The 21,911-nt window shown below is 40.2% G+C and overlaps 1 protein-coding gene across 1 annotated transcript in view; it reads right to left on the reverse strand.

Annotated features, from left to right (window-relative positions):
* Positions 1-71: 71 nt before the first annotated feature.
* LOC110476238 (polycystin-1-like protein 2) overlaps positions 72-21,911 on the reverse strand; it is a 40,287-nt gene continuing 18,447 nt past the window's right edge. The window contains exons 19-44 of the mRNA XM_085589352.1: positions 21,204-21,467; positions 19,787-19,969; positions 19,421-19,430; positions 18,638-18,836; positions 17,731-17,857; positions 16,649-16,813; positions 15,776-16,001; positions 15,324-15,541; positions 14,688-14,918; positions 14,365-14,466; positions 13,991-14,169; positions 13,494-13,640; positions 12,431-12,989; positions 11,696-11,909; positions 9,534-9,778; positions 8,990-9,101; positions 8,169-8,309; positions 7,296-7,481; positions 6,129-6,456; positions 5,900-6,033; positions 4,884-5,011; positions 4,387-4,547; positions 3,490-3,700; positions 2,877-2,978; positions 1,589-1,720; positions 72-796 (exon numbers count right to left, since the gene is read on the reverse strand). Of these exons, the coding sequence (XP_085445478.1) occupies positions 671-796; positions 1,589-1,720; positions 2,877-2,978; positions 3,490-3,700; positions 4,387-4,547; positions 4,884-5,011; positions 5,900-6,033; positions 6,129-6,456; positions 7,296-7,481; positions 8,169-8,309; positions 8,990-9,101; positions 9,534-9,778; positions 11,696-11,909; positions 12,431-12,989; positions 13,494-13,640; positions 13,991-14,169; positions 14,365-14,466; positions 14,688-14,918; positions 15,324-15,541; positions 15,776-16,001; positions 16,649-16,813; positions 17,731-17,857; positions 18,638-18,836; positions 19,421-19,430; positions 19,787-19,969; positions 21,204-21,467 (4,830 nt within the window). The 3' untranslated portion in view covers positions 72-670. The remainder of the gene's footprint in view (positions 797-1,588; positions 1,721-2,876; positions 2,979-3,489; positions 3,701-4,386; positions 4,548-4,883; positions 5,012-5,899; positions 6,034-6,128; positions 6,457-7,295; positions 7,482-8,168; positions 8,310-8,989; positions 9,102-9,533; positions 9,779-11,695; positions 11,910-12,430; positions 12,990-13,493; positions 13,641-13,990; positions 14,170-14,364; positions 14,467-14,687; positions 14,919-15,323; positions 15,542-15,775; positions 16,002-16,648; positions 16,814-17,730; positions 17,858-18,637; positions 18,837-19,420; positions 19,431-19,786; positions 19,970-21,203; positions 21,468-21,911) is intronic.

The following is a 21,911-nucleotide window of genomic DNA, read 5'->3' on the forward strand; positions in this document are numbered from 1 at the left end:
CGGCTGAGGGGACCCGCGGGCCCTGCGGCCCGGCCCGGCTCGGCTCGGCTCCTCGCCCCCGGCTCCTCGCCCCGCCGGCAGCGGGCACGGGGCCCTGAGGGAGCGGAGCCGCCATGTTCCGTGCGCCGCCGCGGCGGAGACGGAGAGGATGGAGCCAGGCAGTGCAGGAGCCGCTCGGCGTTTATTAAATAAATACAAGACTACAGCAAGTGCACGTGGGACGTTTCGCCTTAGTTACCGCTATTTCTTAGCTGTTACTCCACAATAGCGTGCCGGCAGCACTTCAGGGGTGAACACCGCGTGGTATTCCCAGAATCGTGGGAAGGGACCCACGAGAATCGAAGTCCAACTCCTGGCCCTGCAGAGACACCCCAACAATCCCACACGTGCCTGGGAGCATTGTCCAAATGCCCTCTTGGGCTTGGGGCCGGGCCCATTCCTGGGGAGCCTGTTCAGTGCCCGAACACCCTCTGGGTGAAGAACCTTTTTCTAATACCCAACACAAACCTCCCCTGACACAGCTCCAGCTATTCCCTTGGGTAAACCCATTTTAATCAGAAGCTGTAATAACCTAAGCCTATAGCCTAACCTAACTCTAACCACTGCAGCTGATAGCAAACAAGTAAATGCTTTGCCCACAAGCAAAGTGACTTTTCTAGGTGGCCTTCATTCACTCGCTGGCAGATTGTTCCAACTGTTCACCAGCAACCGGCTTCTCTTCCTTCTTGCATTTTATCCCAAAGAAACTGAAGACTTTCATTAGCATTAGATCAACAATCTCCTCTTCTTCTGAAGCCTGAAATAATAACAAATAAGTTACTCAAGAGGTGGACACCCAGAGTGGATTCAGTCTCTGCTAAAGCCAGGGCAGGTTGCAAGACAAAATCCCTACTTGAGGTGAAATAAGCCAACTTTCAACAGAGCATTGAGTGACTGCCAAACAAAACATTGTGCCAATATTTTTATCTAGACAGAAGCCCCAGATGAGTATGGACACTACAGAAATTTTGGCTGATAATCTCTCTACAGGAGCCTGGAATGCACTTACCAGCTCCCATACAGTTCATGGTATACACAATGAGACACCCACCATTCCAAGCTGAAGTAAATGAGAAAAACTAAATATATATAGTATTCTATCAACCATATCCTTTGTTTTCATCTCCCTTGACTTTCCATAAAACATAGAGGAATTCTGGGCAGTACTGGAGTGTTAAGATGGATTTCACACCACACTATCAATAGCTTGAATGGGTTAGGCACACACAGTGAGAGTTTTACAAGAAGCTGTAAAGCCTCATGCACTTCAGTAGCAGTTTTGGCACTGATTTCAATATAGCCCAGCACAAGCCCAAGAGTTTTTTGATGGATGTAGTATGTGAACAGAAGGCTACAAATCAGATCTGAACAGGGACTCATCTGAACACGAATGGACAGTGTAAATCTGGAAAATCTGAAGTGTACTTTCTGAGCAAATGTTGCCCTCTTAAGAGTTGGACTGAATTTACATGGCTTTCATCCATGGCTGAATACCTGAGTAAGCACTGAACAAAAAATGTTAAAAGCAAGAGAGCTTAGATGAACAAACCTGGTAATGCTTCTGCTCCTCACTAAAAGCAACCAGAATCACCGAAATGAACAGATTCAGTACCACAAATGTCATAAAAATGATGCAGGATCCAATCAAGAAGGAGCCTAAAACTGGATTGTAGTCCAAGACCTGTATCATGCATAAGGTAAGATATCAAAAAAACAAACAAAAAAGCATAAATACCTATCTACATATATACATACAAGCAGTTATGACCCAATAAGAAGTCTATCACCTTGAAAATCCCGTGTCTAATCAATTATGACATATGTATTATACATATATATAAATTTTCTACTCTACTATTATCCTTTGTTGATATGATATAGTACAAAGACAGCAGAATCTTTTATATATATGCATGTAAATATGGGCAATCTTTGGAGGTTTTTAAGTATTTGCATTTAATTGTAATGGCATGACAGTTTAGCATTAAAATTCACAAACCCAGAGATCTGTTTATCCACAGAACAGTTGAAGTTTCCTAATGTATCAATTTTCAAAATAGGTGAAATCCCTGTATGCATTTCATTTATTTTACTGTATACTTTACAAAGAAGCACAGTCAGACTGTCAGCGACACTTATAAACCAAGGGTTATGAAAAATCAAACCACTGATTTTTATATAAGCTACAACATAGAAATATATTTTCATTATTAACATGAGCAGGATGTAGAGGTGAAAATGTGCCAAATGTGCCAAATGGCTGATCTTCAGAGCCACCCAAATCCTATTGGATCCAATCTACCAAGGAGGATATTTTTCACAGTCAGAGATGTCCAAGAATTAAACCACAAAGAAATGTTCAAAGGATATTGAAATATTTGAAAGATCTTACTGAAAAAGTGGTATACAAAGAATAACAACAAAAAAAATTAACATAAAGTTCCCTTGTGGAAGGCCTTGCCTTTCTTGGGAAGAGAGAAGGGGTGTTCAGAACAAACACAGGGCTTTGTTCACAACTCTATCTGTAGCTTTCTAAGGAAATTGTTCAAAACATTTTGTAATAAATTAATAACATCTCTAGTTGAAATTTGAGCAGGATTCTTAATTAAAGGTTCATTATGAGCCTCCTCATGGTCAAAATAGAACATGAAAGATGTTTCACTTGATGTCCTTTTCTTGCTTAGGAAGGGTGATGGCTTTAGGGAGCTGTGGAGCTTGTAAAATTAGACTAATGTTTAACACTAATTGAAAGTCCTTCTATTTGTTGGGTCAAAGCATATTTGATAGCTGAGATACCAATTGTATGGCTGTAAACTCCTCAAAATTAGATGTGGTACCTCCTCATAGTTGAAGATTCCCAGCTGAAGACTGACCATGGTCTCTGCCGAATCAAGGAGAGTTTTGTAAGAGCAGAGCTTCCAGCCAAATATCAGGTTTGCCTGCAGAGGACAGAAATCATGTCTTGTGTCATGATCAGAGTTCTTGCTGCAAAATGTGTTTAACTTAAAGACCTTTTATCATGGATATGAGAATGTCTTATATCCTCTACGCCTGCCACTAAATATGCAAATATTTCCCACTCATACCTAGCCAAAGAGAAAATGGCACTTCCTGAGTGCTCCACAATTTAAGCTTTATCCAGAAAGTCTTTTTTCCTGTACTTTGTTCTTTGTCATATCTATTACACATAAAGAGTCCTTATTTTTCAGCTCAGTGTTTGATTTTTCACTAAATTTCAGTTTGCAAAGAACAGATAACTGGATGTCTTAACTTCTCTTTCACTCATCTGGAAAACTTGGGTGCCAAGCTGCTAAACTGAGATTTAGACAGGCAGCTTTATTGCATTTTACATGGCAAAGATATGTTGCTTTTAGCATTCAAAAATAGTTGATTTAACTTGACAGTACCTGGCAGCAGACTGCAGACAAGAGAAAGCACTGTGGTACTCACAGCAATGGAATAGGCGAGAAACATGATTGCAATAACAGTGATGAATCCAGAGATATCACCCCATGCCCTCCTTAGTGTTGAAGTGATCATGTTCAGTTTAGGGTTGAGCCTCAACAGATGCCACAGTTTCACTGTGGAGAGAAGCACCAGGAATGCAATCAGGTAGCCAAGAACTGCATCAGCTCTCGCTGTTTCACTGAAGCTTATGGAGCTGTTAGGAAAAAAAAGAAAATACATAATATACCATGCACACAGAATCTTTTGAAGTGCATAAATGGATATGCTGGAAAAGCCAGTCACCCTGTGCTGGGGTTTCAGTGGAGACCTAATGTGCTCCTGCTTGAGTGTTTCCACCTGCACTACTATTGTGTGCACATAAAAAGCTCAATCGTGCATGGCAAACAATTTTAAGGAGAGGCAGTATAGGCTATGGCCCAAATTCTGCTCATTATCCTGTGATTTTATCACCTCTTTCGTGTGTTACAATTTTTTTTAATATATTATAATCTTCCATTCTGTACTAAATATTCTATTATTGTCCTCTAACCAATTACTTTTTACAACAAAGAACAAGGTAGTTTATGTGCTTTCTGGGTGGATGTCCTGTAGCAGAAAGGCTTGTTGGTTCACAAGAGGGTGATGCAGACAGAAAAGTAGGAGCTAAAAAAGGGCACTTGGTGCTCAAGTCTGCTGGATTTTATTAGAGCAGTATCAGAAGAAAATCCTATTGCTGACACAAATCTAAGCCCTGACACACTTATAGGCTTCATGAATATAAAGCCATCTAGGATAGCAATATTTAGCACAGAAAAGGTGCTATCTGGGAAGAGGAAAAATAGATTTATTTCTGCATAAGTAGCAACAACAAAGAATGCACAAAATAGCATTAGTACTTACTCCTCCTTATGTTCCTGGTAGTAGCTGATGTCACGCGTCCCAAGGACTGTCCGTTTCACAAACACTGATAGAGCACTCCAGCTAATCAATATAATGGCCATCTCCAGGAGATTCCACTTGCTATGGAAGTATCTCCATCTCAGACTCTTCAGCAGCTTTCCCTGTGAGGAGTTTTACTGTTTCAGTCTCATGACTCCATATCACACAGTGCATCTCTGAAGATTAGGACAGTTCCCTCCACAACTAAGCAGACTGCTCTGCATTAATAAAACTACATCTTGCACTAGTTTCTCATTATCTTTCTCAAAAACAGCATCCAAGCTAAATAAAGTGTTGGTTTCCTATTATTTGATACTCACGCTGTACCTGATTCCATCTTCCACTGATGTAGCAGCATCAGTGCTACTGAAATCAAGTACAGTCCTAAAGCTTTTGGAAGTGAAATGAACAACAGACACAAGGTACTGCTCTTAGCAAAACTTTCCAGTGGGCCTCACCTGTACTATCATGTAGTACACAATGAAGAGGAAATAAATGACTTCTGCTGCAACCACAAAGATGTGGAGGCTGTTGGTGTAGGGGTAGAGCCGGACACTTTGCAGCTCTGCACTTGTGAAGAAGGCTCCTAAAAAGCAAACAGGGGTCACCTCAGGGCTCTTTCTGCTTTCATTCAAACAACTCAGTTCACCAGTGAGACTTCTGTACTTGCTTTCACATCAGCGTGAAGCTGAATCCAACCACTGAACTAAGATTTAGACGTGGCTATGTGAGTAACCTTATAAGGGTTTGAAATTTTCCTTAAAACAGGAATTTCAGAATCGAGGCTTTTAGAGTGGTAGTGCTTGTCTGCTTGAGTCTTGTGTGATAGCACAATAGTAATCCAGTAGGACTGAGTTTCGATTGGACTGCAAAAAAAAAAGCAGGAGGACTTGGAATTTTTAAAAAAAGCTGAATCTCATTCTAAACCCATAATGAGCTCAGTTTGGGCATTTTCTAATACTTAGACACACCCTAAGGAGACTGCTGCTCAGGCCAAATGTTTCCGTATAGCCCCTAAACCAGAATCTGCTTTCACTATTCTCTTTGTTGCATCCAGATTATATATTACATGATTACATAGCTATACATTAGAAGTCATCTAGAACAAAAAAGACAGACTGTTATTTGCATTTTTGTCCTAATATTTTATTGATTAGCTGAAATGATTAGGAAACAGGATTTTTCTTGTTCCTGTTGTGTAAATTCTCAAGATCAAGTTTCAGTGTCATGTTTCCGTCATCAACAGATGACCACAGCATAAGCAAATATAAGATATTCCATTGTGGTCTATATTACTGTGATGCTGCATTTTTCCTAAAAGGTTTAGAAAATTTGCATTGATTCTCTCATGATTAGATTTATTAATACACTTGTCTTTCCTGAAGAAAGAACTAGGAAAATACTGATAATGTGTAAGTCTTCTTTCTGTAGGTGCATTTCTTGCTGTAATGTGTAACTTAGGAAAGGCTCTTACCTAAAGCATTGCTTTCAAACATCAGGCTTATAATGCAGAACAGGTTCACGTTGGCATTGTAGACTGTAAATTCAACAAACACTGCTCTTGTGAAGGTGTCAAGCCAGACATTGTTGAAAAGGTACTGGAGAATTCTGCCAAAAGAATGTGTAGCCAGTGATCTAATTCATACAGGAATGAGACAGTATCACATGGAGGATGCACTGATAATTTACAATACAAGTGGTACCTGGAGGCATTTTTAGGGTCAGTTCCCAGGTGAATCACATATCCCCCTCCGCTGTAGATGGCAAGTTTACCCCAGCTGGGGTGTCCTCTCAATTTAGACTGACTCTGATACTGCCATGCTGAGCTCAAGTCAGAGGAGTTATCAAGGGCTGAGGCATTCCAGTGCTCCCCATAAGCTGAGGTATCTTCTGTTTGTAGGGAGTATGGAGCGTGGCACTCCTCAACTATGTGCTGGAGTCTGGGAGAAATAGGGCAGGTGTCTCCTTTCACTCTCACTTGGCGAATTCGAGCACTTCCCACCAGCTTGGAATTGCCATCTGTAATGAATCCTAAACAGGAGATGGAAAAGAGCAGCACTGGCAATATGACAAAATTAATAATAATATTTCTTCCTTTCATTTATGATTCACTGATGCATTAATAGTTTGCCATATATTCTTTTCTCAGAAACACTGTAAGCAAAATAGTAATGAAAATGAAACCCTCATATTGATTTGAAATGAGTTCTTAAATAACATTCACAATTACAGAGTTCTGTCACCCCCGTCTGTATTTCATACAGAAGGAAAGTGAGGCCTGGAGGAGAAAAGTGACTCACCTCAAGACCCATAGAGGAGTAGCTTTATGCAGTGCTCATGTGGCCTGTCATGTCCAAAGAACAACTCTGCTAATATATTTCAAAATTTACCCTTAAATGTGAGCTGGAAAATGGGCCATATTTTACTGGATATGACTGGATAGAAACATGCTGAGATTGCATAATTTGCCTTCACATTGACCCAAGTCATGATGCAAACAACTCTCCTGAGGAAAAGCTGTATGGTGCCACCTGTCTGCCGTTCTTTTTTTGTTTTGTTTTTAATTATGGAAAAAAGTTGTGCAAAACTTTCTGATGTATCTGAATACCTGGAGTAATATAAGATGTCAAAAATTTAGCAATACAATGCAGAACTTTTGGGTCATATTAAATATAAGGAAAGTATCAGGGGATGTTTAACTTAGAGTCAAGATGTGGGGTTTTATTATCCACTAGTATTCATATTATAAGATTCCTTGCTAGCCTCATAAACTCACAGTCCCTTTCTCCGCTCAGTGGTTAGAGTATTAAAGTATTAAAAATAAAGTTTCAGAATCTGGAAAGCTGGAGGGAAACAATGCAACTCTTCACCTTTATAAGATCCATAAAGATTTTTGAGTAAAGTAGTGTTCGCCCATGTGAAAAAATCCTGGTAACTGTAGACATCATGGAATCCATCTGTAAAGCTGTCCTCAATGTGCTTGTTTAAATAGTAGGAATTGGGATCTCTTTGCCCATAGGCAACCAGTAACAGCATCCATAAAAACCCCACATAGGCTGGAAAAAAACCAGAAAGAGACAGCACATGTGAGCTCTGGCTTAACAGTGCTGTTCAAAATAGATTGCATGAATGATTACTGCCACCAGCAGCCATTAGGCCAAGGAGGTGCTTTGTAGACTCTGAGTGACCAGTGCTAATGAATGCACCCAAGCTGCTTCAGTTTAAGTGTTTCACATTTGGAATATGAGTAGCTGTCAAGAAAATAAATGGGAAGGCTGAATAGAAGTAGTCAGGGTAGCTCCAAATAAAATGACTAGTCTAACTTTGTTCCAAGTGAAGTTGAGGTAATTTTTTTTTAGAGGAAAAAAAACAGGGGCATAAATCATTATCTATAGATAGTATCCACTTTTAGAAAGATGGCCTCCATCTGCTCTTTGGTTTTAGCTTCATTTAACTCTTCACATCCTCCTTTTAGCCTTTCTGCTTTTCTTTAATCTCTCACATTTGCAATGTGTTTCTTTACCATAAAATGAAGCCTTAGCCACACTTTTATCTCCAGCTAACATTCCCACCTCCCTGCAGTTCTAGCTGCCAGGGAACAGCCTGTCTCTACATCATAATGGCTGGCAGAAAGCTGAAGATATGCCAAAACTTTGTCACCCAAGAGAACAATATTTTCACTGATGTAAAATTACTGATGAGTATTACTGAATAAAACAAGATAATCTACTGATGGGTAATACCCAGGATTTCTCTGATGAGGGCAAATGCTTTCTGCTCCTTCATGTAGCTGATTTTCATTTTCTCCACATCAGCAGCAGGAGGTGGCCGGTAAATATTGCTTCTACTGTCCCTTCGGACCCCGAAGAGAGGGTGTGAATCACCTGTGAGGGAGAGCAGTGAACCCTGGAATTAGTCAATTGATCATCCATGTCCTACTTTTTGTTTGTTTGGACTTTCTAAGGAAACATTTCTATCTAATGCTTTCCCTCAGGAATACAGAGGATGTGATTTAAACAATTACTATAGCAATTGTAAGGCAAACAGTGGGGAGGAAAGGAGCTCACAAAAACTGTGTGTGGGGTTTAGGACCAGGTGTGTCCAGGTGTTTCTCTCTAGGCTGAGCGTCTCAGAAGGTGGTGTATTCAAAGCCTGAGGCTGAGCAGGGAGGAAGCTGTAGATCAGATAACTTTGCTATGCCCTAGGATTCCTGTCTGCTAGTGAAGGCTTTATTTAGATATGATTATGACTGCAGAAGCCACTGCTAAGTTTAGGGGAATAATACAGATAATTGTGGCTGTGGAAAAGTGTGTAACCTGAGATCGTCCATATAGGGCTTAAAGGATGTGGGAAGTATTTTGTGAGAGGTTTTAGTTATGCTTGTCAGATAAAGACCTACCAGTCTACATGAAGGGTGCATTCTTTACTGTTCACTTATTTGTTTTCACTAAGTTGTGAAATAGTTAGAGGTTTTATTGCAAGCCAGTTGAGCTTAGTCACATATTTATTCATAAAGGCCTCCAAAAGCTTGGAAAATTCTGCACTTACTTTAATAATTTTTAACTTTGCAGGTAGTTACCTGGTGCAGATAAAGGCCCATCAATAGCTGTGTTTTCTTCATCCTCATGTTCCACCTTCTTCAGAACCAGAGCAAAAAAAGCAGCAAATCCCAGCACCTGGAAAGAATCAGCCATAAACTCACCATATTCCCATTTCATATAAAGAAGCTCAGGCTTTGATGGGATCCCTTTGGATCCAGGCACTGCAGGAAAACAACTGTGCTTTGGGTTTGTTGAACCCATGCAGCTGAAGCCCATAAACAAGAGAACAGTGCTGGAGTTTGTCCAGCTAAACTGATTCTGTGACACATCCTCACTAGCCAGAAACATCATTAAACCCTGACAAAGCAAGGGAGATGAAACTAATGGAGTTAATGTCAACAAAACCCAACAGAACTCTGTAACCACCTCCTGCTCTTGTTTTAAGGGCAAAGACTTCTCATTTTATATCCTAAATCCTACAGCTCTTTAGAACATATTACATTGTCTTCCTGCAATGGCTGCAGCTGAGTTTATCTTGACCAGTGATTGTATTTCTGAGGCTCTCACCTTTAAGGGCTGTGTGATGAAAAGACTTTCCAAGAAGGAGATGACCATGGAGATGAGCCACTTGATGGAGTTCTCCTTGCCATAATGGAGTCCATAGAGCATGGTGAAGAACCCTGACACACTGCTGGTGGCTGCCACAAGGAACCAAGCAATGAACACAAACCACCAGGGCAGCCCTCTGGGAGAAGAACTTTTCTTGTCATCATTGGACAAATTCAGAGTATGAGACCACCTTGAGAGTGAACCAGAAGAGAAAATTCATTCTGTGATGGAACAGGAACCAAAATTGCAGTCATCAGGTTCACTGGGAATAGTCAACATCTTATGATATAAAATCAAAATATTATTTTAATTAATAGGATATATGGACATAGGATATATAGGATATGTGGATACTGAAAAGTACAGTGAGAAAAAATAATGAAGAAGTGTGCAGGAATCAGCTAAAATCAAAATAAATGTGATGGGCTTCTTTACTCTTCAGTTCATGCATAACTGAATCTCCAGTAGAAGTATTGACAAAGCTATGAGTGTATTAAATCTGCTGAATGAATCTCTTGTGATCACCATAATGGCCAAGTGACGTGATTAGTGCAATTGTTTTCAATACTTACAACTTAATTATCGTATTTCACAGAACTATTTTTGTCTGCTTATTAATTTTTCTTTATCCATACATTTTAAGAGACTTCTGTGACTTTGGAGCTGGGTGATTATCCCAACCCTTTACTATCATATGGCATTTATTGTAACTTTCCACTTTGGAGGCAAAAATGACAAACAGCAATGATCTGTCATTATTGCCTTTGTGTGCAGTTCACAGTGCATAGAAATTTCTTTGTAGCTCCTGCAGTGTTATAATAGTAAGACTTATTTTTACATATTTAATAATAGTCATCTACCCTATGTTAAGCAATAATTATTTGGGCTCTATCATCCTGCCCAATTTTGAATGCATGACCTGAATTTACTTTTACTTAGAGTGAGAACTGGGTTACCCCTCACTGATGGATGCTGATGAACAGATTTGGTTCTCCAGGAGGTTCTTCATATGCTGAACCTGACAAACAGCTTGTGTGTAACTCTGAGGCATCTGAAATTTATTGGGGCCTAGTAATTCCAGCTCCATCTCTATGTGCTGGAGTTGCATGTACAAGCAGCGATGGTAATCATTGCATTTCAGCTGGTCACAAATTCTCTTCTCTGGAGTTAAGTTTCTTGTTTTTTCTGCAGAAAAATAATGAATTCTTTATTTATTGAGAAAATAAATAAATTAAAACACTGTTCAATACAAAGGGTGGTTTCTCTGGAGCTAAAGATCATTAATGTGATGAAGACTAACATATAAAAGGACATGTAAAAACAGCTTTTGTACTAGAGCTTAAAGCTCTTCTGCTGGAATGGCCTGGAACTTTTCCCAGAAGGCAACTGAGCTAAACAGCAGTCCTAAAATCTTAATAGACAGTCAGATCAGATCAACTGTTAATTTGTTCATGGTTTACCTGTGTAATTAGTAGCTTGAAAGACTCCCTGGAAAAGTCAAATGTGAGTCTTAATGAAATCAGTGAGATTGTTTACTCATATATTCTTGTTTAATTGAGAGTCAGACTGAAAGGAGCAACAGCACAAGGCCAAGAAGAAAAATAAAAGACAGGTCAAAGAGTTTGTGAAACAAGTGGCATTTGTTAGTCTTTTCATTTGTAGATGCTGATCCAGCTTCCAGCCAGACTGGTAGCAAACATTTGATTCTACAGAGCAAGAAACAGATATTTCTCAGTTGTCTTTACTTAGTTGGATGCTCAGTGGTGCAGTGAAAGAACAGGAGGCAATGGGCACATCTTAAAACATGGGGCATTTCTGAACATAAGAAAAAACATAGATGTTGGACACTGGAGTAGGTTGCTCGAGTTGAGAATTTGTGGAGTCTTCATCCCTGGGGACATTCAGCATCTGACTGATTTGATCTTAGGCAATCCTGCTCCCACTGACCCTGCTCTGAGCAGCGTGGTGGGATCCAGAGATCCGTCCTAACCTCAGCTATTCTGTGATTCTGTAGTTGCCTTAGAGTCAGAATGTAAGAAGTGCTTGGGTCATTACATCCAGTGCTATCATAATTTTCATTGCAAGGGTTTCAGCAGGTTATTTCACAGTGTGTTATTTACCTTGGATATCCATAGCACCCAATGTGACAATTATGGGGCCATCCTTCTTGATCTCATCATAAAACCCTTGCCCAGCTCTGTTCTGCTGACAGATGACGTCCTCCACCAATGACAGGAGTGTGTTGATATTAGCTGATTTTTCAAGGTCCAGTGCTGAGGTGAGAGATGGAGTCTTCAGGGCTTTAAAAAGTGAGTTGGCAATTCTTCTTATGTCCTAGGAAAGACAGCAGTAACACAGCAGTGACTCTGACTGCAGTGGCTTAAGCTGATGTGATCTGACAGTACCACTGGGAGCTGCAGCAACTGCTGAAATCTCCAGAATGGATAAGAATAGCACATCCTACAGTGCTGGAAGTGACAGGCAGATTTCAGGGAGTTCAGCAAGGCAGCTTTTGGGGTTCAAAAGGGCAGCATGCCTGCCTGAGGACCTAAGCTGAGAAAGATGTGGTCCATGATACCTTTTAACTTCACTGTCTTGCTTAGTGTCTGCTCTAACTCCTGAACACAGTGATTTGGTCACACAATAATTGTGCAAGGGCTGGGATGTACAAAAGCAGACCTTAATGAAGGATTGCATTTAATGAAGGATTGCATTTAGGCAGGGACTTTGCACCAGGGGAAATTGGCTTTTCTCTTCAGACAGGCTGAAGAGCATCGGAACAGGGAAATTTGCGGAGCTGGGGAAGGCGGTAGTGTGTGGCAGCAGAGGGCAGTGCAGGACTCACTGGGACTTGCCTTTGTCACAGCCTCTGGAGTGAGAGAGGCAGCCTGGGTGGCCCCTGGGGTCGGAGGCAGGCTTGGAGACACTCGGCCATTCTTTCCCGGCTTCTTCTCTCTGCCCTGCTGGGCTGGCCGGGGTCGAACGTTCCTGAAGATCTGCACAATGAGCAGGTTGATGGGGAACATGAGGAGGGAGCTCTCAAAGCCAATCATCACTTCCTGCCATGTGAACTCAATCTTACCTGTCAAGGTCAAACAGAGCAGAGAAGGAAAAAATAACCCCAGGCAAAATAAACCATCAAGTCTCTCAAAATCTGCTTCCAGATTTTGCTGTCTCTCTATTTGCCTGCCCAAGCAATGGTGAGGATTGTTACCCAAATCCATTTTCTGCTCAGCAGGATCCTTTGGCACACCCCAGAACATGATGCTGGTCAGCATGGTGCAGAGGAGCAGTGAGAAGCAGCAGGACACGCGCTGGGCTCGCGTGAAGGAGCTTCGTGGGGAGCGGCTGAAAACCGAGTACCAGATGTGCCCATCCTGGAAACCCTTGGAGGTCTCCATAAAAAACAGATTGCTGGGAAGGAGAAGAGGGCAATCAAATGGATGTGTCTAAAGGAAAGGGAAGAACAAAGCCCTAGTGCAAGGTCCCAACCTGTTTATGCTTCTAGGCACTATCAGCAGAAGTAATAACTAGGAGAAATTATCAAGTATCATGGCTTGATTTGCATGGAATGCTCATGGCTACTTATGGCCTTTTCTTCTGGACATAGCATAGGGGGAAAGCAAATAGTTCCTATTTAAATTGTTAAGACAATTACACTTAAGAGAAGATGTTTGGGTTTCTGTAGGTTTGTCAGGCTATCCTTCTTTAGTACCAGTATTTTCAGTATGGTACTACTGTTAGGGTAATGATTTATGTAGCCGTTATCCCTCTCTCCCTTATTCAGAGCCCTTTAGGGACAGTGGAAAGACCTTCCTTGTTTTCATTTTTTTTTAGGGCTTTGGTCTGTTTTTTTCATGCCTGTTGTTCCAGACTGATTGCTAGCAAGAGTAAAAAAATCTATGAAATAGGAGGTACCTGAACTGCTTCATGTCCTTTTCTGTTGCTACTGGGAACACTTTATCTAGGACACATTCTCCAATATCAATGGCTAGCCAAGAGTTACAGAGGAAGTACCATTTCTGATCCCATGCCAGGTCATGGACTAATACTCGATTCACATACCTGTTGGAAAAACACACAGGGCACAGTCACATACCACTGAGTGTGTGAAATCCAGAGTTCAACAAGACTGGGGAGGACCAACTCTGGCCTCCAGCTACTTGGGGTGACTAAACTGTAACACACAAGAGATATCCCATCCTGTACTGGACATGGGATATAGGAAGCATTCCTGGTCCTGCCCTTTAGGCTATGATTTGTCTATTCAGCTGAAAAAACTAGAATCTAACACTTCTTTTCTTTCTAGAACTGAATAAAGGATGATTTTCAAGTGCTAGAAAGGGAAAGCTGTTGTCATTATAAAAATTTATTTGTGGATTTTTACTTCCCAGCATCTCTAGACTTCCACTTACCAGGATGGACTGTCCCCTGAATTATCATGCCACAATCTAATACTCTGCAGCTCCCCAAGAGGGAAGAAGGTACAGAGGAGGAAAACATCCACTCCTCCACGTTCAAAGACTGGTGTATCAGGATCATTTAGATGGTGAGGCTCACTCTCTCCATCCAGTCCATAGAGGGTGAGAGTCACCTGGAAAATAAAAAGGCAAAATGAAGATTTGCACATCTCAATCCCAAGTGTGATTACTTCTCCTTTCATCAAACCTAAGGGCTTTCTGGCTCAGACAGTGCATTTGAGCTGTCCTGTTTAATAGCCTCGGGTGCTCTATTATTCACCCAGTTCTCTAAGCAAATAAACTCTCCTCCCACAAAGTGCCACTCATACCTTGGAGGTTGTGGCTGCGCCACGGCGGTGTCCTGTGAAAACAGTCACAAGGTAACGGTACTGAGCAAAGGGGTCATTGTCTTCCAGGACTGTGATTTTCACCTGCAGAGCCACACAACATGGGCAGTGTGTTAGCTGTCCTGTAAGTACAGATTCCTGAAAGCTGTGTGCAGGAATTTGTGATCTTGTGAACAGTGTTTACTTACCAGTAAACAGAGAGTTACAGGAAAAGAAGTAGGATTGGTTAAAGACTTCCTATTAAAACAGGCTAGGCATGGTGGGAGTTGGCCTGAATACATTGACTTTATTAGCTGGAGACTTACTTTAGCATCATCCTGGATGTCTTTCCTTCGAGCCCAAATAACTACAAGCACGTATATCAGAAAAATGCATCCTACAGTTGTCACCACCACAGGATTGTCCACGAATGTACCAAACAGCTGTGCTGTTTTGCTGACATCTATGGCATTGGGTATGACAAAGAACGAGCTCCCAAAGAAGGTCAGATGGTTGCAGAGGCACTGTGTGCTGCTAGGATTTGTTTTTGGTCCTACCTGAAACCCAGAAAAGATTTCTGATAAAACATCTGCCTTCAAAGTATTAGATGATTTACCAAGCAAATGAAAACAGTGCTGAGATTGGTAAGTCAGTGTAGAGAGCTGCTGCACACCAAATTGTTCAAGTTCCAGTAAAGAATATTAATTCTAACACTTAACCAGTAATGGGCATTTCAATATATTATGGCCTTGTCAGAATGATTCCATTTCTTCTTATACAGAAATACATCCCAAGAAATAGGAATGGTGTTTAAAGGTTAGTTCAATACGACTAAACTTCCTGAGTTTATTAAAACATCACAGAATTATCTTATTTCATGGTGTCAGTTACTAGAGATGGTGGTTATGAGGGCTGGCTTTGAAGTGTGTAACAGACACATTGTTTTGTTTTGCTCTACTTACATGACATCCGTAGCTGTTCCAGCCTCCTTGCTGCTCATCCCAAAATACACAGCGGGATGCAAAACAAGTGGCATTTATGGTTAGCCCCTCATAGACTGTTGAATCCATTCCCATATCTTGTAACACCATGAAATAGTAGGTTCCCTCTCCAAAAATGAGTTCTTCTGGCCTGAGAACCCAGCTGTTCATCTCACCTTGAACATAAATATTTTCATTTCAGTGTAACTATAGAAAGACTAATTCAGAAGCATGCATGTAATAAATGAACTAAAGAACCAGGCATTAAATCATTCTTAGAAACTCATTGATCAAATCACCCCAATCTTTGCTCCTGTTAATGAACATTTTATTCAAGAGATTGGAACTTTGAAGCATGAGGTTTCTTTCCAGCTAGACACCTGAACTCATGGTCAAGGCTTATTCTGCAAGCTTATGCAGAATATTTATCTTACCTCCAGAAGTTTTCTTATAGAACAGATGATTTTTCATGTCATAGTTGGTTTCATTTGGGTGATAACCATACCCCAAGTAAAGTATTAGTGGAATGTTGTGTTCAGATTCCAGGTGGATCACTAGAGATGTGTTTTCTGAGGTAACATTGACTTGAAAAGTACTATAATTGCCCAGATTCAACAGAATCTTATCTTCCTGAATTGCTGAAAGCCTTGGTAACATGATCTGTTTTTAAACAAAAAGGCATAGGTTTAAATACCAAAAAGCATTTTTCTTCTTAGCATGCAGCCACATGCTAGATTATTTTTTCCCCACAACATCAGGAAATCATGGCCTGCAAAAATACCACTTTCAAAGTAATTTTCTTTTTAATGTCAACTAACCTGTAAAAAATTAATGTGAAATCTGTGTCGACTCATCACAAAGCCTAGGGTTAGGGTTAATGTTAGGGTTAGTGCATTTCTGAACTGAGATCTGTGATTATGACTGAGACATTGGCTGCATAAAGTGCATGTATGAATGATTTCAATGTATACACGGGCTAGGGAGCCAAAGAGTAACACAATAAATACAGTAGTTGGTTGATGACATCAGATTTCACATTCTGCTTGGGGATGACTGTAATCTGGAATCTATTTTCACAACCATTAGCATTCTTACATTCATTTAAAGGAAGAATAAAATGCCTCCTTTTCAAGAAAAGACAAAAATACTTGGTTTTTTTTTCACCACATCACACAAATCCCTCCATCACAACTGCAGACTGCATCAGCCCATTATCTAATGTAATGAACACTACCAGAATTTGTGTTCACCTCACAAATAACACAAATGACAGTTTGTTAATGGAGGGAGGAAAAATATGGGAAAAGAGGGCGAGAGTTAGGAAATAGTGGATTTACCTCAATGTTCTCTTTGAGGTTGCTGACTGGTATGATCAAACCATCCACACCAGTTAGACTTAGACCTCCCACTGTTCCACTGATGTCAAAACTGCTGTCACTGGAGAAAAAGGGATTCATGGCAAAACTCACCATCTGTTAGAAGACATTAACAATCAGACAACTGAGCTATTGTCATTACCAGCTATTCAATATTGTCAATACTTCATTTTATTCATACCCTGAACTGCTGAATAGTGAAAGAATGAGCTCAGACCCAAATAGAAGTAAACTTCGAAGAAGTCTGTGTCCAGTTTTAATAAGACTCTACCTTATGTCTTAGGTGGATCTATAAACCTTGAAAGTGATTTTCATTCTGAAATGTGTACAGCAATCTTTATTGTTTTCATAAAGTGTGACACCTTTTTGGCAGAGCTGGCAAAGGTGCAATGAAAAAAAAAAAGTTTGCAGGTATTTTAGGGGTCTCCTGAGAGGGTCAAACCAACCAGAGAGATCTTCAGAAAATTAATTATGAAAATATGACAATTTAATGCAATCTATTGTTCTGAGAGAAAAGCACCACATCCTAATTCAGATGGGGGCCGTGCTACCATCAGCACATTTGTGTCCTGCAGGATCTGAATGCCCCACACTCAGGTATTTCTTGCTGGGATGAAAGAAGACTGCTGTAGGTTAGTCTGAATGTGATATGAACTCTGAGCTGTTGCATCCTCCTCAGAGCATAAGATGTAAACAAACAGCAAATAGATGTGTAGGTATTGATTTATTCCAGTGCCTGCTCCTGCCATGTATGTGTGAATCAAAGCATAAATAAGGGGCTGATGGGATGGGGAATTTAAAAATTCAGTTGTCCTTAAGTTGCCTAACCAACCTCATGCAATTATGATAAATTAAGGCTTCTTTGACCAGAATTTCAAATTATGTTCTTGGCATGACAGGAGGAATGATGTGTGCTCGTGTGTTCATTGTGAAAGGAGAAATGATGCTAAAACCATTAGATCAGTAATGTAAGCTGGATATCAAATAGAGTTAAATAAAAGCTGTTTACTTGCCCTTATATCCACTGTTTCACCATCAACTCCTGAAACATTGAGAGAGGAAGCAGGTGGGAGAGTAAAGCTGGCAGAGCTGGAATTTGAGATGTTAATGGATGTGCTATCCATGTTTTCTGTTTGTAATCTGTCCAGTTAGGGTTGGGCAAGAGCAGAGCAGAATAAAAGAGAAAAAAAATAAAAGGAAAAAAACACCAGAAAAAACCCCAAACATCAATAGCATGGACTTCATATCTACAGAAAAATCTTTCTCTCTTCAAGAATATAATTTAGTTGCAAAACTATTTCTAAGTCTGCCAGTAAATGCTTCATACATGGATCTGTCCCTGATGCAGTATTCCATGTAAACCTACCACAGAATCGCCAAAAAAGGGGTGGAATTGGCATATCTGGAGAGGAAATTTTACCAAGGTGTACTTATTTGAAAGAGTTGGTTTCTGTGTGAACATGCTTTTGATTTGAATGCACAGTTTGATGTGGATGAAATCCAGGCTCTTGTGGAACAATTTAGGAATGACTATAAGGAATGGAAAATGCTCATCAAGCTCCTCAGGATTGTATTTGCTTCTGCCAAGCTTCTTACAGTTCCATATAATGTCTTATTGACAACTTGGAAAATAAAAGAAACCTTAGCTGGTATGACATAATTTCAAAAGTAAGTGATTACTGCCTCATTCAGGAAATTGTAGCAAATCCTCTGCTGGTTAAAGCACACACAGCATGGGAATTTCTAAGGTGATGCTCCTGAAGTCCAAACTGGTCTTACTATCTTACTAACAACAGACTTGTTACGCTATTGAAATTGTCATTATGCTACAATATTTAGTTCCAAACATTCTATTTAAGCACAATGGAATTAACATTTGTAGCTCTCAGAAACTTCAGTGGGGGATGCTGCAGTTTTTACCTGTGCATGTACATTGTTGCAGAGGGAGAGGTGAGGACTGTTGGCTCATCACCTGGTGCCTTCCCAAACAGAAGGGCACTCTGGAGATTTTCAACTGTACTCAGGAGCTGGTGTGACACTGAACTCTGGAAAAGAATTGGAGGAGGAAACTTACAGCAAAGGTACTCAGGATTATCAAGCTGCACATTATTTGTCATTGCTTCCATTTAATTTTGGTGTCTTACTAAACTGACTAACTTGGTGATAAGCTTCCTAATCTCAGAAAAAGCTATTCTATTGCAATTCAGTTTCTGTAATTCTCACTGAAACATTGCAGATGGCAAATAAATGCCTCACATATTTTGCTTCTATATTGTTATATTCTATACATTGAAATATATTGAATTGAAGCATGACATCTATCAATATATTAATGTACTTTTGTGTATTAATGCCCTTAGCTGCACATGTTAGTGTTTTGTTACTTGGAAAAGCAAGACCTAATTACATATCAATTGTGTATTATTAGTGGGTTATTGTTGGAAAACTTGTCCAGTTGATAATCTTTTTTCTCAAAATTAATTTAATCCCTACTCCCTTGCAGTGATGAAATTAAAGTATGTTCAGCCCAGGAAACTCATAGAGTTAGCTGTGACAATTCACATATAGCTTGGAAAGGGTAGGACAAAATAGATATGTTGTGTCTTTCTCAACAGATAATCACAGCTTGCTGCAAAAGTGTCAGCAGCAACCAGAGCTCTTTGAAGCTGTGAAGTAGTGGTGACAATCATGAATATTTAATACCTGTGGCTTCCTTGAATTATGGGGCAAAATGAGAGGATAGAAGCAAATTGAAAAAAAAATTGCAACGTTCTTGTCATCGATTAGAGGTCAGAGCTGATGCTGTGTTCTCTGTCCTGTTCAGCTTTCAATGTAACAAATCTTAAGAGGCCTCTATCTTCATTAACAGATATTCAATCTAACATGTCTATCTGGGGAGAAAACTTCTCCCCAGAAGTTTTCTCTGATGTTCAAGTCCATCATGGTTACACAATGAACTTTTCCCAGTGGCAATTTAAAAATACAAGACACAGCAGAGATTTAAAAACCTCCCAAAGCAAACAAATATTCACACACAGTACAATACAAACTGGACCAAATCTAAATTACCTGTTTTGCCTCCGGCACTGAAGTGTTCCCAGTTCTGATTTCTACAGAAGCTTTAAGAACACTGCTCACTGCATTAAACAGATAGTTGGCTGCTTCCTTTAACTCCTGACCATCTCTGCTGTGCTCTGTGTTTACAGCAAGCAAAGAGGCACTGACATGTTTCAGAGTGCTGCTGGCTTCCACCTGCAGGAAAGAAGCACAGGGAACAGTTTATATGTGCTGGCACTACAAATGACAGAAGTGACACTTGTGTCTTTTACTGAAAATTGCAACAGCAGCAATCTTTGGGACTATTAGTGAGTAATGCCATTTTTACTATAATTATTTGTGCCAAGGTAATACTTCAAATGCTAATAAAGATGAATAATAATATTAGGTGGTACACCAAAATGGAATACAGGCATGAAAAATGCAGCCTGCTTCTACAGATGTAATCCATAAAAAGATTAATAACATCTGAAAGAAGCTTGTCTGTCAAACCCCGGGCAAGGATAGCTTTTAGATTTACAGTAAAGTAGTAAATTAGGTTATAAGTTTCTATCTTATTGCCAAAGTGCTAAGTGCCAAAGGAGAATGAGTTTTACAATTTTTATTTTGTGCCTGGATGCAGCTTTGGGACTGGGAAATCATCAGCCAGATTTTAGCCCAGCATAGTGAAGGAGCCAAGCAAATTCAGTGCAGGCTTGGACACATCCATCCCTACAGCCTGTGAACACTGAGCAGCCTTTCTGTAGGGTAAGAGCTGGATCTGAGCTTTGTTCTTGTCTTGCCTAAGTTAACCACTTCCTGCTGAAATGCTCCCAAGCCATTGTCTGGCTCCAACTCTATAATACATCAGAAATCAGGACAGCTCTTTTTATTGCCTGCATATCTGGGAAACTTCCCCCAGTAACAGTTTGTTCTGTTCTGCCATATGCTCACCCTGTAACCATAAATAGCATCACTTACTAATAATGCCTTGTTCCCAGACAAGACTCAAGAGATACTTTTGTGAGACCAACCTGCACATTTGTGCCCAGCTCCTCTGGGTGCTGACATGGTCCTTGACCATTGCCTATGTGCATTTTGTGCCAGGATTAGGGCATGAATGAATATGGGCAATTCTAGAAAAACCCTCTTGGGGCAGTACTTCTTCAAGGTTCTAAAAGTGCTTTACAAGAGAAAACATGCATCCTGATATGTTTCTGACTAAAAGTTAAGGATTCTTAATAACAAAAATGTATGATAAATGTAATGGTCATAGCCTGGATTGTAGAGATTGCTGAGACGTTATCTGAGACTTGAATTTAATACTGCTGGTTAAAATACACATACTGGTACAGTTGAAAAAATGGGTAAGAACAGATAATAATAAGGCACTGAAACTCCTCCAAGGTCAGTGGGATAATTAGAGTCTCAACTATTAGTGTGAGGAGATATAAGATGAATTGCTTCTTACCTGTGCTGAGACAGACAGCTCTTCACTCCTGTAAGTAATTTCTTTCAATACCTCTGACATCTTCAGAGCAGTCTGCATTGATGTTATGTTAACAACAGAGAGAGTTGTCAGCATCAGCCCTCGGAGCTGGGGATGAAAAGGGATAATTAGGCAAAGGAACAAGATGCTAATTAGGACTGTGAAAGTAGTGCTGTGTATTGACAGCCAGGCTTGCTGTAAGTTATGCAGTAGAGTAAGGCTCCACTACAAGGATCATTTGAACTGATATTAGCTCTACTGACAAGATGCTACTTGCCCTAGTAATTATATAATCACGAGTTTTATGTTACCTCCCAGCACAGAGAATTCATACGCTTAACATCCATTAAGAGCAAGGAGAGTTACTTGTGAGAATTTGTACTAATGTATGTGAATTACTGTGTAAATGCCACCTTCAGAGAAAGCAGAGCCATGTGTGATTGATGTTATTATAATGAATCTTAATTGAAGGATACTTTCTCTAGATCTCTTCATCTGAGGCACTCAAAGCACTGTACAAATATCAGCTTATGGCTGAAACATCAGCTGGTGGCTAGAGTGGACTAAAGAAAATTACTTGCTATCTAGTGCTTTTGGGGACAATTTGATAAGATCATTATCCCACTGGAGATGCCATTTTATTGATATTTAAATTGCTTTGGAAAATCA

This window comes from Lonchura striata, chromosome 11 (assembly GCF_050655825.1).
Source record: "Lonchura striata isolate lonStrDom1 chromosome 11, ASM5065582v1, whole genome shotgun sequence".
NCBI classification, from domain to species: Eukaryota; Metazoa; Chordata; class Aves; order Passeriformes; family Estrildidae; genus Lonchura; species Lonchura striata.